This window comes from Nerophis lumbriciformis, linkage group LG12, assembly GCF_033978685.3.
Source record: "Nerophis lumbriciformis linkage group LG12, RoL_Nlum_v2.1, whole genome shotgun sequence".
NCBI classification, from domain to species: Eukaryota; Metazoa; Chordata; class Actinopteri; order Syngnathiformes; family Syngnathidae; genus Nerophis; species Nerophis lumbriciformis.
In genome coordinates, this window is record NC_084559.2 from 26,983,091 (window position 1) to 26,999,212 (window position 16,122).

General features: G+C 39.7%; 1 protein-coding gene across 3 annotated transcripts in view; it reads left to right on the forward strand.

Annotated features, from left to right (window-relative positions):
- The window catches only part of LOC133623169 (tetratricopeptide repeat protein 28-like), a 632,620-nt gene that overhangs the window by 570,212 nt on the left and 46,286 nt on the right, over positions 1–16,122 (forward strand). For all 3 annotated transcript variants that reach the window (XM_061986219.1, XM_061986220.1, XM_061986221.1), the window contains one exon: positions 3,446–3,555. In XM_061986219.1, coding sequence (XP_061842203.1) covers positions 3,446–3,555 — 110 coding nt within the window. The remainder of the gene's footprint in view (positions 1–3,445; positions 3,556–16,122) is intronic.

Below are 16,122 nucleotides of genomic sequence, written 5' to 3' on the forward strand. Positions count from 1 at the left end.
ATACATTTTCTACCACTTGTCCTTAATATTTTTTACAAAATAATAGAATGGAAAATGACACAATATGTTACTGCATACGTCAGCAGATTAATTAGGAGCCTTTGTTTGTTTACTTACTACTAAAAGACACGTTGTCTAGTATGTTCACTATTTTATTTAAGGACAAACTTATTCTTCGATTGCAATAATAAACATATGTACAATGTACCCTAAGATTTTTTTTTTAAATAAAGCCAATAATGCAATTTTTTGTGGTCCCCTTTGATAGAAAAGTACCGAAAACTATCGAAATAATTATGGTACCGGTACCAAAATATTGGTATCGGGACAACGCTAGTACACACTATTTTATAGTTTGCACACGCTAATTTGCACTTATTATTTTGATTGTAGTAGATCAGGCTCAATGTACATGTTCTTGTAAAGTCAGCTGTGGTTGCTTTAAAGGCTTTTGATTGGCCAAGATGAACATCACAGCCGGTGATTGTGATTTCATGTTGACAGATGTTTTTTGTTTGTTTGTTTTTTACACCTAAGTGGGGTAAATGTTTTTTTTTAGTTCCTAGATACATGTACCGCATGGTCATCACGGGTTATTTGTTTCGGACATGCTTAAGATATTACAATGAGGAACTTCACAGGATTCCATTTGCTGTCAACATGTTAAAGAGTAGGAAAAGTCAGACGACAACTATAAAGTACCGTATTTTTCGGACTATAAGTCGCAGTTTTTTTCATAGTTTGGCCGGGCTCCAGTGCGACTTATATATGTTTTTTTCCTTTTTTACTATGCATTTTCGGCAGGTGCGACTTATACTCCGGTGCGACTTATACTCCGAAAAATACGGTACTGTATTTTCCACACTATAAGGCGCACCGGATTATAAGGCGCACCTTCAACGAATGGCCTATTTTAAAACTTTGTTCATATATAAGGCGCCCCGCATTATAAGGCGCATAGAATAGACGCTACAGTAGAGGTTGGGGTTACGTTATGCATCCAATAGATGGAGCTGCGCTAAAGGGAATGTCAACAAAACAAATAGTGATTGTACTGACACGTCTACTTGCTGCTCTCTGTTCAACAACCCACTGTTCCAGTTTGTCCTCCAACTGGAGCCATCTCGCTTTGTTCCCTCGGAAACTCTGTTTAGTCTTCTTTACTTGGCGCAGGTCATCATGTTGCTTCCTCCACTTCCGCACCATTGATTCGTTAATGTTAAATTCTCTCGCTGCTGCTCAATTCTCGTGTTCTACTGCAGTGTTTTTCAACCTTTTTTGAGCCAAAGCAGATTTTTTTGCGTTGAAAAAATCCGGAGGCACACCACCAGCAGAAATCATTAAAAAACGAAACTCAGTTGACAGTAAAAAGTAGTTGTCGCAATTGTTGGATATGACTTTAAACCCTAACCAAGCATGCATCAATATAGCTCTTGTCTTGCAGTAGCTGTACACCTGTCACATCACGCCATGACTTATTTTGAGTTTTTTGCTGTTTTCCTGTGTGTAGTGTTTTAGTTCTTGTCTTGCGCTCCTATATTGGTGGCTTTTTCTCTTTTTTTGGTATTTTCCTGTAGCAGTTTCATGTCTTCCTTTCAGCGATATTTCCCGCATCTACTTTGTTTTAGCAATCAATAATACTTCAGTTGTTTTTATCCTTCTTTGTGGGGACATATTTGACTGTCATGTCATGTTCGGACGTACATTGGGAATGCCGTTTTTGCTCCACAGTAAGTCTTTGCTGTCGTCCAGCATTCTGTTTTTGTTTACTTTTTGGCCAGTTCAGTTTTAGTTTCGTTCTGCATAGCCTTTCCTAAGCTTCAATGCCTTTTCTTAGGGGCACTCACCTTTTGTTTATTTTTGGTTTAAGCATTAGGCACCTTTTTACCTGCACACTGCCTCCCGCTGTTTCCGACATCTACAAAGCAATTAGCTACCGGCTGCCACCTACTGATATGGAAGAGTATTACACGGTTACTCTGCCGAGCTCTAGACAGCACCGACACTCAAAAACAACATGTAATTTTCAGACTATATTTACTGGTTCGCAAAACATATTTTTAACCCAAATAGGTGAAATTAGATAATCTCCCACGGCACACTAGACTGTATGTCACGGCACACTAGTGTGCCACGACACAGTGGTTGAAAAACACTGTTCTACTGCATGACTGATCGCCTTGAGTTTAAACTCTGCGTCGTAAGCGTGTCTCTTAATAGGAGCCATTTTTGGGTCTTTACATAAAGTTTAGGTCTCGCAACTACGGTTAGCCGCCGACTTCATTTTCCCCTGTAGAAGAAGAAGTTCTCCTTCTACGGTAAGCAGCCGCCGACTTAATTTTACCGTCTATACCATATATATATATATCATACTGTTGCGAGACCTGTTGTGGCTCAATATTGGTCCATATATAAGGCGCACCGGATTATAAGGCGCACTGTCAGCTTTTGAGGAAATTGGAGGTTTTTAGGTGCGCCTTATAGTGCGGAAAATACGGGAGTTTTAATTAACCAAATATAATCAGTTATTGTTAAAAATGTTTAGTTTGTTTATATTAATATATAAAATAATTCTCCTCACTTTCAAAGCCATCCATAACCTCTCTCCATCATATCTCTCTGACCTGATCCATGTCGCCACGCCCTCACGTTCCCTAAGATCCTCTTCATCCATCCATCTCACTGTCCCTTTATTTAAACTGTCCACCATAGGTGCCCGAGCTTTCAGCCGCTATGCCCCACATCTTTGGAACTCTCTACTACCAGACCTTCGCAACTTAGATTCAATATCCTTCTTCAAATCAAGACTCAAAACACACCTATTCCTGACTGCCTATTCATTGTAATCATCTTTTCTTTTCTCTTTGTTGTTGTTGTTGTTTTTATCCAATTTGATTTTATTGTTGTGATTTTGTACGGTGTCCTTGAGTGCCCAGAAAGGCGCTTTATAAATAAAATGTATTATTATTATTATTTATTATTATTATTAAACCCTAAAAATAATTTCTAAAGAGTGTAAAACATTATTAGAAACCTCCTTCTTAAACAATCTATAACCCCTGGTACGCGTAGTGTTATAAGGTGATTAGCTCTGCTCAGTCCATTATTAGATATCGATGTTTTGTAAACATTTGTAGACTTGATCACGAAATAATGGGCCTTCTTTTGTGTTAGCATTAACTGTGTTTGTGTTTGCTTAGTTGGTCGATCCGCCTCATTGATTGCATTGCGGGCCGACAGCTTTCCTCTATGAGTGCGTGTGTGTGTGTCTTTGAAAGTTGTCCCAGTGTGAGCCGCATCCTTCGAACGGAGGCCAAATATCCAAACCTGTTCACGGGCAGAACATCAGTGCCACGCTACGCTTACATCTGTTACCTCCAAACCAGTCCGCCTGCTCGAGATAATTTTCACTCCTCCGCTCACACTTCCTCCCTCTCCCTGACAGGCCTGCGGCTTGCAGAGCAGTTGGCTCGGCGTGAGGAGGAGGCGAAGATCCGCCATCGTCTGGGGCTGTCTCTTTGGGCCAGCGGGAATCTGGAAGAGGCCCAACATCAGGTGAAGTATTGGCTCTTCTTTCCTTAATCTGAACTCCCAACTAATGTACTTAAAAGCGACCGCTTAGAAGCACACATCTGGTCGGTGTGGACAAATGAGGCGAGCGCTTGAATATGCAAAAATGTAAAGTTTGCAATGTGAGTTTTCAGCAATGCCCTCGTGAAAATAGTCCAAATGGGAGGGTAAATTTGAGGACGAGCGTCTGCTGGCAATATGCTACGGAGTGTGTTTTGAGCTGGTACATGCTGTCATCTCAGCAGACAGATGACTGAAGTCTCCTTTTCTATCTGCGTGTATTGTTGCAGTCCCAAACCTCCACTCACACACACACACACACAAACACATCAGACGCACACTCCTGTTCAGCCCACTGCCCACCTGGCAGGCATGCAATATCCTCTTAACATCTCTTGCTGCAGTCTGTCCACACATCACAGTTCTTTATACTATTTTGTTTTTCTCCCAGCTCGCCTTTGCCAGCAGCGGTTGCCTGCCACGTGTGTCTGTGGGGATGTTATTCAGCTGCTTTCGTTTTATAAAAACAATCCGTTATGATACACACAAACGGACATATGTTTTCTGAACGGACGGGTTTTCCATCTTGCCTTTCGTCTGTTTCCAATTTTCTTAAGGACCAAAGCAAGGTGGTGACTAGAAGCTGAGGAATTTTTATTCAGTGAGAGCAAATATTATCCTAGCAACAGATTTCCTTGCACATGTTTAGCTTTGCAGTGGAAAAGCCACCTTCACTGCGGCATGTTTGATTCCGAGATTTGCCTGATTGATTGATTGATTGAGACTTTTATTAGTAGGTTGCACAGTGAAGTACATATTCCGTACAATTGACCACTAAATGGTAACACCCGAATAAGTTTTTCAACTTGTATTGATTCATGATACAGATATATACTATCATATATACTATCATCATATTACAGTCATCACACAAGATAATCATCAGGGTGTATACATTGAATTATTTACAATTCAGGGTGTGGAGGGGGGGGGGGGTTTAGGTTTGGTTGTTATCATCAGTCATCAACAATTGAGAACAGAGAAATGGATATTGAAACAGTGTATGTCTGACTTGGTAGGATATGTACAGCAAGTAGTGGACATAGAGAGAGAGAGAGAGTGAGAGATCAGAAGGCATAAGAAAAGTATCTACATTTGATTGTTTACATTTGATTATTAACAATCCGGGGAGGGTGTTATTTTAGGGTTGAAGTTGCCTGGAGGTGTACTTTTATTGCGGTTTTGAAAGAGGATAGAGATGCCCTTTCTTTTATTCCTGTTGGGAGCACATTCCACATTGATGTGGCATAGAAAGAGAATGAGTTAAGACCTTTGTTAGATCGGAATCTGGGTTTAACGTGGTTAGTGGAGCTCCCCCTGGTGTTGTGGTTATGGCGGTCATTTACGTTAAGGAAGTAGTTTGACATGTACTTCGGTATCAGGGAGGTGTAGCGGATTTTATAGACTAGGCTCAGTGCAAGTTGTTTTTTACTCTGTCCTCCACCCTCAGCCAGCCCACTTTGGAGAAGTGGGTAGGAGTGAGGTGGGATCTGGGGTGGAGGTCTAGAAGTAATCTGACTAGCTTGTTCTGGGATGTTTGGAGTTTAGATTTGAGGGTTTTGGAGGTGCTAGGGTACCAGGAGGTGCATGCGTTATCGAAAAAGGGTTGAACGAGAGTTCCCGCTAGAATCCTCATGGTGCTTTTGTTGACCATAGAATCTCTTTTGTTGACCAGAGAGGAGATTCTATAGAGAAATCTCGTTCGTTGGTTGACCTTTTTGATTACCTTGGTTGCCATTTTATCACAGGAAAGATTCGCCTAAAGGTACTAATAGGAGAAGTAGCCACAGAAGAGCAGGCTGCAGGAACATAAATATAGAAACAGTTTGTCTATAATTCCGATCAATAGTCAGATTTATTGCGATCTGTTTTGAAATAGTCTCTATTTTGTGAAACTGACTTTTCTTACATACCAAAGACTATAAAAATGAAAGCCATTACCATCAAGGGTTGGAATTGGGGGTTAAATCACCAAAATGATTCGCGAGCGCGGCCACCGCTGCTGCTCACTGCTGCTGCTCACTGCTGCTGCTCACTGCTCCCCTCACCTCCCAGGGGGTGAACATGGGGATGGGTCAAATGCAGAAGATAATTTCACCACACCTAGTGTGTGTGTGTGTGTGTGTGTGACTATCGTTGGGACTTTAAAAGCTTGTGTTCCTGGATGTGAAATGTGAAAAACGCTATTGGTGGATCTACACCAAACATCCACTGTAATGATACCAAGTACAGGAGCATATCTAGTCGATACTACTATGATTACGTCAATATTTTTTGGCATCACAACATCTTCTTTCGTTTTTAAAAAAATGTATATTAATGTTTATAAACTCAGGAAATATGTCCCTGGACACATGAGGACTTTGAATCGGATTGATACCCAAATTTGGGCTATCATCCAAAACTAATGTAAAGCATCCAAACAACAGAGGAATAAATGATTATTACATTATAACAGAAGTGTAGATAGAACATGATAAAAGAGAAAGGAAGAATGTTTTACCGGTAAATGAACAAGTAGATTAATAATAACTTTTTACAGTTTGTCCCTCATAATGTTGACAAAATAATGCATACGTCAGCAGACTAATTAGGAGCCATTGTTTGTTTACTTACTAATAAAAGACAAGTTGTCTTGTATGTTCACTATTTTATTGAAGGACAAACTTGCAATAAGAAACATATGTTTAATGTACCCTAAGATTTTTTGTTAAAATAAAGCCAATAATGCAATTTTTTGTGGTCCCCTTTATTTAGAAAAGTATCAAAAAGTACCAAAAAGTATCAAAATAATTTTGGTACTGGTACCAAAATATTGTTATCGGGACAACACTAGTTCTAACTTATATCTGTCAGTAGACTCCATATGGAAGCGCTAAAAACTACAACATGGCTGATGGGGAGGTCACGCAGTCGAAGAGGCATGTAAATACGACCTCCCACTAACGACACATCCAGAAAAGACAGTCAGAAAGCGGCTTGAAGATGGTCTGCAAAACAATCTACGCACAATTTTGACCAAAGCACCATTATGTAGACCAAAAGAAAGAGTTTTAAATGTGGAAATAACGTCATAATATGACCCCTTTAATGCAGTAGCTCAGTCTGAAAGGATGTGTTGCACATTCAAAGAGAATTTCCCAGTTCTTGCATTGATAATGCCTTAAGCAAGGCACTCAACCCCCAACTGCTAACACAGTTGTTCATCATTTCTTTCCAGAGAGTCCATAATATGATGTAAAAACAAGACAATTGTTTTGTTGTTATAAACTCTGTCCGCATCTTCTAGGGACATCATGTTTTACGTTTGTATTTCTCCACCTCAAAATGTGCTGATTGAAGCCATCTGGCTTTTATGCAATCCAGTAATGCAGCCTGCCTTACTGAGCCAAGGCATATATTTCACAATAGAAAAACCTCACCATCAAGCGAGCCATGACTTATTCTGTTGATGAATGGCAACAGGTGGATCCAGAGGTTAATGATGTACCTTCTGCCATCTGGTGGAAGAACAGTTAATTGTTCTGCCTGTCAGAATGTGTCGCTGGCTGGATAGATGAATAAAATGTACATTGTTTGTAGTGTAATGAGGTCAAATTTATTTTTTAATCACATTTAGAACTTTTAATGAAATACTGCAATTAATCAATTAATTTTTGGCTTGCAAAATGTAAATTAACTTTAGAAAAGACCCCAGTATTTTGACAAAAGTGCAATTTTTTGGTCAGAATGTCATACACAGGGGTGTAGGACAAAGTTCTGCGCCCCCACACACAAGACTCCTGTGGGTTACCCCATCTCACCCTAAACCAGTGGTTCTTAACCTTGTTGGAGGTACCGAACCCCACCAGTTGCATATGCGCATTCACCGAACACTTCTTTTGAAAAAAAAAAAAAGTTTTTTTTTTTTTCAAATTTAAGACAAAGTTTTATGTTTTTGGTAACACTTTAGTATGGGGAACATATTCTAAGTAACAAAGACTTAATTTAGAGTTTTTGGACACTAGGGGAACATATTCTAAGTAACAAAGACTTAATTTAGAGTTATTTGGTTAGGGTTAGGGTTAGAGGGTTAGGGCCAGGGTTAGAGGGTTAGGGTTATAATAAGGCCATGCCGAATAAGGCATTAATAAGTACTTAATAATGACTTTTTAAGAGCCAATATGTTACTAATTTGCATGTTAATAAGTAACTAATTAATGGTGAATATGTTCTCCATACTAAAGTGTTACCATGTTTTGTTACTGGTGCACAAAATGAACCGTGCATGAACATCACCTTGTTCAAAGAACAAAACCAACACAGTGCATAAACTCACAACAAATTACACACCTGCAAATCAGTCTGACTTCTGCTGTTGCCGTATCCGTAATACGCCGATAGGGAGAAGTTTTTATTTACTCGATGAGTCAGGTGTGTCTTGACCTCCGCCGCACCCCTGAGCCTGACTCACCGAACCCCTAGGGTTCCATCGAACCCAGGTTAAGAACCACTGCCCTAAACCCAACAACGCTGCCCCCATACACACAACTAATTATTGCATGGATTTGGTTGAAGCTAGCATTATAAAACACATGTAAATAACATGTCTTGAACATATCTAGATAAACCCCCTGACATTTGGTTTGTTTAAAAAAAAAAAAAGTTGTTGTTTTGCACAAAAGTGCCAACAAATTCAACATAAAGTGTCCAGAACATGATTAAAAGAAAAAAAAATCATATAGTGAAGTGAATTATATTTATATAGCACTTTTCTCTAGTGACTCAAAGTGCTTTACATAGTGAAACCCAATATCTAAGTTACATTTAAACCAGTGTGGGTGGCACTGGGAGCAGGTGGGTAAAGCATCTTGTCCAAGGACACAACGGCAGTGACTAGAATGGCGGAAGCGGCGATCGAACCTGGAACCCTCAAGTTGCTGGCACGGCCGCTCTACCAACCGAGCTATACCGCTATTATTCATTAAAATGTCACCTCATCGCAGGGCCACTCACACACTAGGGCCAATTTAGTGTTGCCAATTACCCTATCCCCAGGTGCATGTCTTTGGAGGTGGGAGGAAGCCCGAGTACCTGTAGAGAAGCCACACAGTCACTGGGAGAGAATGCAAAGTCCACACAGAAAGACCACAAGCCCCAGTATCGAACCTACGACCATCTCGCTGTGAGGCACAAGCGCAAACCACTCATACACCGTGCTGCCCGATTAGCTGATTCACATATGATTATTCATCATCAGTGGGTAATACAAATCGTTATAATACATAAGTATTATTGTGATTATATTTTTAGTGCATCTCCCGGGGGTTAAGTCTCCCCGTCTTTAAAAACTAGTGACACCACCGTGTTTTAAGTTCAATCAAGGGTTTTTGAACGCACCACAGTTATTTGCGATGAAATGCAAATGTACAACTCGTACAAAACTTTCTTTTTATGCTGCTACAGATATATTTATTATATTTTTACCTTTCGTCTATCACTTTATCTTTTTTTATAAAATGATGGTGCTGTGCGTGAATACTTAAAGATGAACTTTAATGACGTTATGACGTCTGTGTTGAGTTTAGGGCTGCAACTAACAACTAATTTGATAATCGATTACCGTATTTTTCGGACTATAAGTCGCAGTTTTTTTCATAGTTTGGCCAGGGGTGCGACTTATACTCAGGAGCGACTTATGTGTGAAATTATTAACACATTACCGTAAAATATCAAATAATATTATTTAGCTAGACGTATAAGATTTCATGGGATTTAGCGATTAGGAGTGACAGATTGTTTGGTAAACGTATAGCATGTTCTATATGTTATAGTTATTTGAATGACTCTTACCATAATATGTTACGTTAACATACCAGGCACGTTCTCAGTTGGTTATTTATGCCTCATATAACGGACACTTATTCAGCCTGTTGTTCACTATTCTTTATTTATTTTAAATTGCCTTTCAAATGTCTATTCTTGGTGTTGGGTTTTATCAAATAAATTTCCCCAGAAATGCGACTTATACTCCAGTGCGACTTATATGCGTTTTTTTCCCTTCTTTATTATGCATTTTCGGCCGGTGCGACTTATACTCCAGAGCGACTTATACTCCGAAAAATACGGTAGTTGTTGTAGCCCTAGTTGAGTTAGGTGCTTTATGCTCGGTTTGCCTATCCAGGTGGAATAAAACCCTTAATTTCTTAATTGGATTCAAGCGACCTTATTATTATTATTACTTTCGCGGCCGTAAAAATGTTGATATTTATGACACCGTTTTTTTAATAATTACATTTTAATTACGGGAAAAAAATCTTCAAACTTTACACAAAAAGCCCAGGGCCCCCCTGTGCCTGGGGCCCCTGTACAACATCCCCACTTGCCCTTCCACTTCCACGCCCCTGATCATACATGAATATTTGTTAAAAGTTTTACTAGCATGCACGTCATTTATTTGCTCAAAACTCGGCAACAGTATAGCATGAAGTGCACATTTTGAACAATTAATGCTGATGTACATCACACACATGACCTTAGTTTTATTTTGAAGCACTGACGTAAGCATTGATGTGATCACTGACTGTATGATACAATAATACAATCCACACCGCCTTTAGCGTAACCATCCACGGTTAATGTTTATCAGCATGTGTGATGAAAATAAAGAGTGATGAATCCACATTCATACATGATTATAGCGATATTTTAATGTGATTAATCTTATGCGTTAATGTGTTAACTTTGACAGACTTAATATTTTTGTAACCATTCAAAGCCTCAGAGGACAAAGGCTGACTTTTTTGTCCTTTCAGGAATTTGTTGTTGTTTTGTTGCTATAATTTTGTTGTGTTCCTCCATTATTCATGATTTTCCCTAGGATGTTTTTTTTTTAATGTCCAATTCTTTCACAGATTTACGATACACAGGCAGTTATTCCACAATACCCCAAAGCCAAACAGGGCATACAAGTCCTTCATTTTTCAAAGGGCATAGAAAATGTATCCATTTTTTTCTCCTTTTTTGCTCAAATCTCTTAACTTAAACCCTAAACATAAATACCAAACATGTATGTTTTTTACCCTAAGAAGGCCTTTTGATCAAATTATTTCACAGTTAGTATGAATTTGCTTAACATGAGTTATTTTTAAAAATTTAAGCCTGACATTATCTAATCAAAAAAGGCCTTCGAAAGGGTCATAATAAAAAAAAGTGGCCTTGTGGTTAGTGTCCGCCCTGAGACCGGAAGGTCGTGAGTTCAAACCCCGGACGAGTCATACCAAAGACTATAAAAATGGGACCCATTGCCTCCACTCAGCATCAAGGGTTGGAATTGGGGGTTGAATCACTAAATGATTCCCGAGCGTGGCCACCGCTGCTGCTCACTGCTCCCCTCACCTGGAACAAGGGGATGGGGTCGAATGCAGAGGATAATTTCACCACACCTCGTGTGTGTGTGACTATCGTTGGGACTTTAACGTTTACAGTAGGGAAGGGATATGGCCCCATTCCTGGGTGGATAATGCTCACACAGCCTCTTCCCCCGAATTCGTCACGTTTCATGTGTCAGGTAAACCATGGCGAATAGGGCCATAGAAATACCCTTCTTACTGTACATGTTTAATATTGTTGTTTAGAACTGATTTGAGCAACAACAACAAAAATCCTAAATGATTTTTACACACTTAAAGACTTGTATGTCCTGTTTGGCTTTAAACATAATTAAATCGAATGTACTTAGAGTTTTAAGTGAAATCAGATCACTTTTTGCGGCGCACCTCACGGCACACTAATGCGCCGCAGTGCAGTGGTTGGGAATCACTGCTGTAACGTTGCTGACCAGAAGTTACTCAAGTGTAACCTGACTCTCGCCACATCCTTGTAGTTCGCTGAGCTCCACACAAGGATCTAGGACTTCTCAATAGGAAATGTATTTCAGAAGGCGGGGCCTTGTAAAAAAAAATCATTGTATGTAATTGGATAAACAACTTGTCCGTTATCTTGAATGACGTGTTACTTCAACCACTCACATTGAAATTGTCATGATACGTGGTCCGGATCATGTTTTGTGTTTTCTGTTTGTTTTGGACTCCTTTAGTTCCTGTTTGTGCACCTCCTGAGTTTAGTCATTATGGTTACTTATGATTTTCACCTGCTTCTTGCGTTCGGACGCTCACCTGTTGCTCATCAGAGACTCTATTTAAGCCTGCCTTTTCCTGTCTCTCGTCCTGGCTTCATTGTTTGCTTCACGCTTATGTCAAGTAATATTTGTTTATTCCTGTTCTCGATTCCTGATTCCTGTGCTAAGTTGTTGCCTTAGCTTCCCGTGCGATCGGCACGCTTTTCTTTTGTTGTTTTGCCTGTATTTTGGTAGTGGGATGATTTATGAAGAATAAATCAAGTCCTACCTTCACGCTTTCGTCCGGAGTTGTCAGTTTTGCATCCCGGGAGAACAAATCTCGCAGTGAGCTGCGACCCCGATCGTGACAGAAATCAACCCGTGACGCTGATGAGAGCGACTCTGGGAGATCCAAAACAGAACAGCCGACATATTGGATAACGACAGAGCGAAACGTTAAAGGGGAACATTATCACAATTTCAGAATGGTTAAAACCATTAAAAATCAGTTCCCAGTGGCTTATTTTATTTTTCGAAGTTTTTTTCAAAATTTTACCCATCACGCAATATCCCTAAAAACAGCTTCAAAGTGCCTGATTTTAACCACCCGTCCATTTTCCTGTGACGTCACATAGTGAAGCCAACACAAACAAACATGGCGGAAAAAACACCAAGCTATAGCGACATTAGCTCGGATTCAGACTTGGATTTCAGCGGCTTAAGTGATTCAACAGATTACGAATGTATTGAAATGGATGGTTGTAGTGTGGAGGCAGGTAGCGAAAACGAAATTGAAGAAGAAACTGAAGCTATTGAGCCATATCGGTTTGAACCGTATGCAAGCGAAACCGACGAAAACGACACGGCAGCCAGTGACACGGGAGAAAGCGAGGATGAATTCGGCGATCGCCTTCTAACCAACGATTGGTATGTGTTTGTTTGGCATTAAAGGAAACTAACAACTATGAACTAGGTTTACAGCATATGAAATACATTTGGCAACAACATGCATTTTGAGAGTGCAGACAGCCCAATTTTCATCAATTAATATATTCTGTAGACATACCCTCATCCGCGCTCTTTTCCTGAAAGCTGATCTGTCCAGTTTTGGAGTTGATGTCAGCAGGCCAGGGAAGCCAGGGTCGATAGGGGGTTTAGCTCGCTCGTCTGCGGGAACAAACTGCCGCCATTGCTTGCCGTGCTACCGAGGTCCTTTGTCCCTGAATTGCTCACACACTCCGGCAGATTCAATGGGGGTCTGGCGGCAGATTTCTTTGACTTTATCGTTGGAAATGCATCTGCTTTGAGTGTCGCAGGATATCCACACATTCTTGCCATCTCTGTCGTAGCATAGCTTTCGTCGGTAAAGTGTGCTGAACAAACGTCCAATTTCTTGCCACTTTCGCATCTTTGGGCCACTGGTGCAACTTGAATGCGTCCCTGTTCGTGTTGTTACACCCTCCGACAACACACCGACGAGGCATGATGTCTCCAGGGTACGGAAAACAGTCGAAAAAACTGAAAATAACAGAGCTGATTTGACTCGGTGTTTGAGAAAATGGCGGATTGCTTCCCGATGTGACGCCACGTTGTGACGTCATCGCTCCGAGAGCGAATATTAGAAAGGCGTTTAATTCGTCAAAATTCACCCATTTAGAGTTCGGAAATCGGTTAAAAAAATATATGGTCTTTTTTCTGCAACATCAAAATATATATTGACGCTTACATAGGTCTGGTGATAATGTTCCCCTTTAATAAATGCCTTCAAAACCGTTCTCTGTTCATCTTTTAAAGCAGTGGTCCCCAACCTTTTTGTAGCTGCGGACCGGTCAACGCTTGAAAATTTGTCCCACGGACCGGGGTGGGGTGGTATTTAAAAAAATGTTTTATTTATTTATTTATTTTTTGTCATAAGAAAATACAATCATGTGTGCTTACGGACTGTATCCCTGCAGACTGTATTGATCTATATTGATATATAATATAGGAACCAGAATATTAATAACAGAAAGAAACAACGCTTTTCTGTGAATGAGTGTGAATGGGGGAAGGAGGTTTTTTGGGTTGGTGCACTAATTGTAAGTGTATCTGGTGTTTTTTATGTTGATTTAATAAAAAAAATATATATATATATTTATTTATTTATTTATTTATTTTTTCTTGTGCGGCCCAGTACCAATCGATCCACAGACCGGTACCGGGCGGTGGTTGGGGACCACTGTTTTAAAGAATTATTATTCGATAGATTCGACAAAACAGTTGCAATAGCAGAATCAATGTCAGCACACGACTCCTGTTTGAATCAAAGCAGTCGCTTCGGCGCTACGTCACATCTATGAAACCCCGCCCGGCGATCCTGATTGGTTCATAATTTTGTGCTATCTTGAAGGAGTTTGCATTGCCTTCGATTGCCTTCGAGCTCGGATCCTTGTGTGGAGGTCAGCGAACCACAAGGATCTGGCGAGAGTCAGGTTAACTAAAGTGGTCCTCCAAATGAAACGCAGTGGTTATTGACGAATGTGTGTGCCCTCAGTAAATCCCATGACCCACAATATTAATTGAAATTCATAAAGCACATGTGCGGAATGAAAGCACTTGACCTTACGCACAATGTAGAATCATTGCTATGGTGATGCAGTGACACGCATATTGACCTGTTTTGATTTTAATCAGTAAAACACGGCTACTCTCGACAACTTGTCATTCATACGTCAGCAGAGCGTGAATCAATACTTTTGTGTTTACGTACATTTTACTGCTTTTCTGCAGATTGTTTACCTTTCATATAATTTGTCAGAAGCGGGGGAACCCGAGGGGGAAGAAGGTATTTTACAGAAATGACTGGAGCAGCTTGTGCAGCCATCTCGCTTCACTGATTTGCTATGACATTGACATTTACTTAACATGTCAGATAAAAGCCGCGGTAGAATCGCTGACATTCTGGATCCACGTCAGTGTTGCCTGTGTACCACAGGTCAGCGCGGACACGCCGCATCTGGGACTGTCACTGAGCCATGATGCTTTGAGAAATGAGTTTCGGTTTTGAAGGGGTTGTCTGCAAAAAAATGGTATAGCAGTGCAGCAATCAGCCCACAGCCCTATCAGTGGAATCACCCAGGGACCAGCGGCTTCTTCTACTCGCACTAATGCAGCACAGCTCACAGATTCTCCACTGATCTCTACTTTCCACTCCCTCTGACACACTTTGCCGCATGACCTTGTATTTTCCAAATACACACTAGTCTCCTCAAAATGATACTTTCCCTCTCTGATAACAAATGCACAGTGTTGATACATTTAATTTAGCTGTAAGCTGCCACCCTTTATTCACTGCAGCTGCACTGCAAAAACTGAAATCTAAGTAAGATTAAATATTAGGGATGTCCGATAATGGCTTTTGCCCGATATTCCGATATTGTCCAACTCTTTCATTACCGATACCGATATCAACCGATATATACAGTCGTGGAATTAACACATTATTATGCCTAATTTGGACAACCAGGTATGGTGAAGATAAGGTACTTTAAAAAAAAAAATGAATAAAATAAAATAAGATAAATACATTTAAAACATTTTCTTGAATAAAAAAGAAAGTAAAACAATATAAAAACAGTTACATTGAAACTAGTAATTAATGAAAATTAGTCAAATTAACTGTTAAAGGTTAGTACTATTAGTGGACCTGCAGCACGCACAATCATGTGTGCTTACGGACTGTATCCCTTGCAGACTGTATTGATATATATTGATATATAATGTAGGAACCAGAATATTAATAACAGAAAGAAACAACCCTTTTGTGTGAATGAGTGTGAATGAGTGTAAATGGGGGAGGAAGGTTTTTTGGGGTTGGTGCACTAGTTGTAAGTGTATCTTGTGTTTTTTATGTTAATTTAATAAATAAATAAATAAAAACCGATGCCGATAATAAAAAAAACAATACCGATAATTTCCGATATTACATTTTAACGCATTTATCGGCCGATATTATCGGCAGGCCGATATTATCGGACATCTCTATTAAATATCTCAAATAAGGGTGATATTTGCTTATTTTCTGTCTGATAAGATAATTCTTCTCACTAAGCAGATTTTATGTTAGAATGTTTTACTTGTTTTAATGGTTTTGGTCCTAAATTATTTCAGTAAGATATTACAGCTTGTAGCTAAGATTTGATGACCTATATTGAGTAAAACATGCTTGAAACTAGAATATCAACTGTTGCAAAGCTGTGTCATCAACACTCACAAGTATAAAACTACTTCTTTAAAGTAATAATTTCTTACTTTAAGCATGAAAAAAAAAATCTTGATTTTGACACAATTTGCTGTTTTATTTTGAAACAACAATAGACAATAGAAAACACGTACTCATATAGTAGTACAGTTGG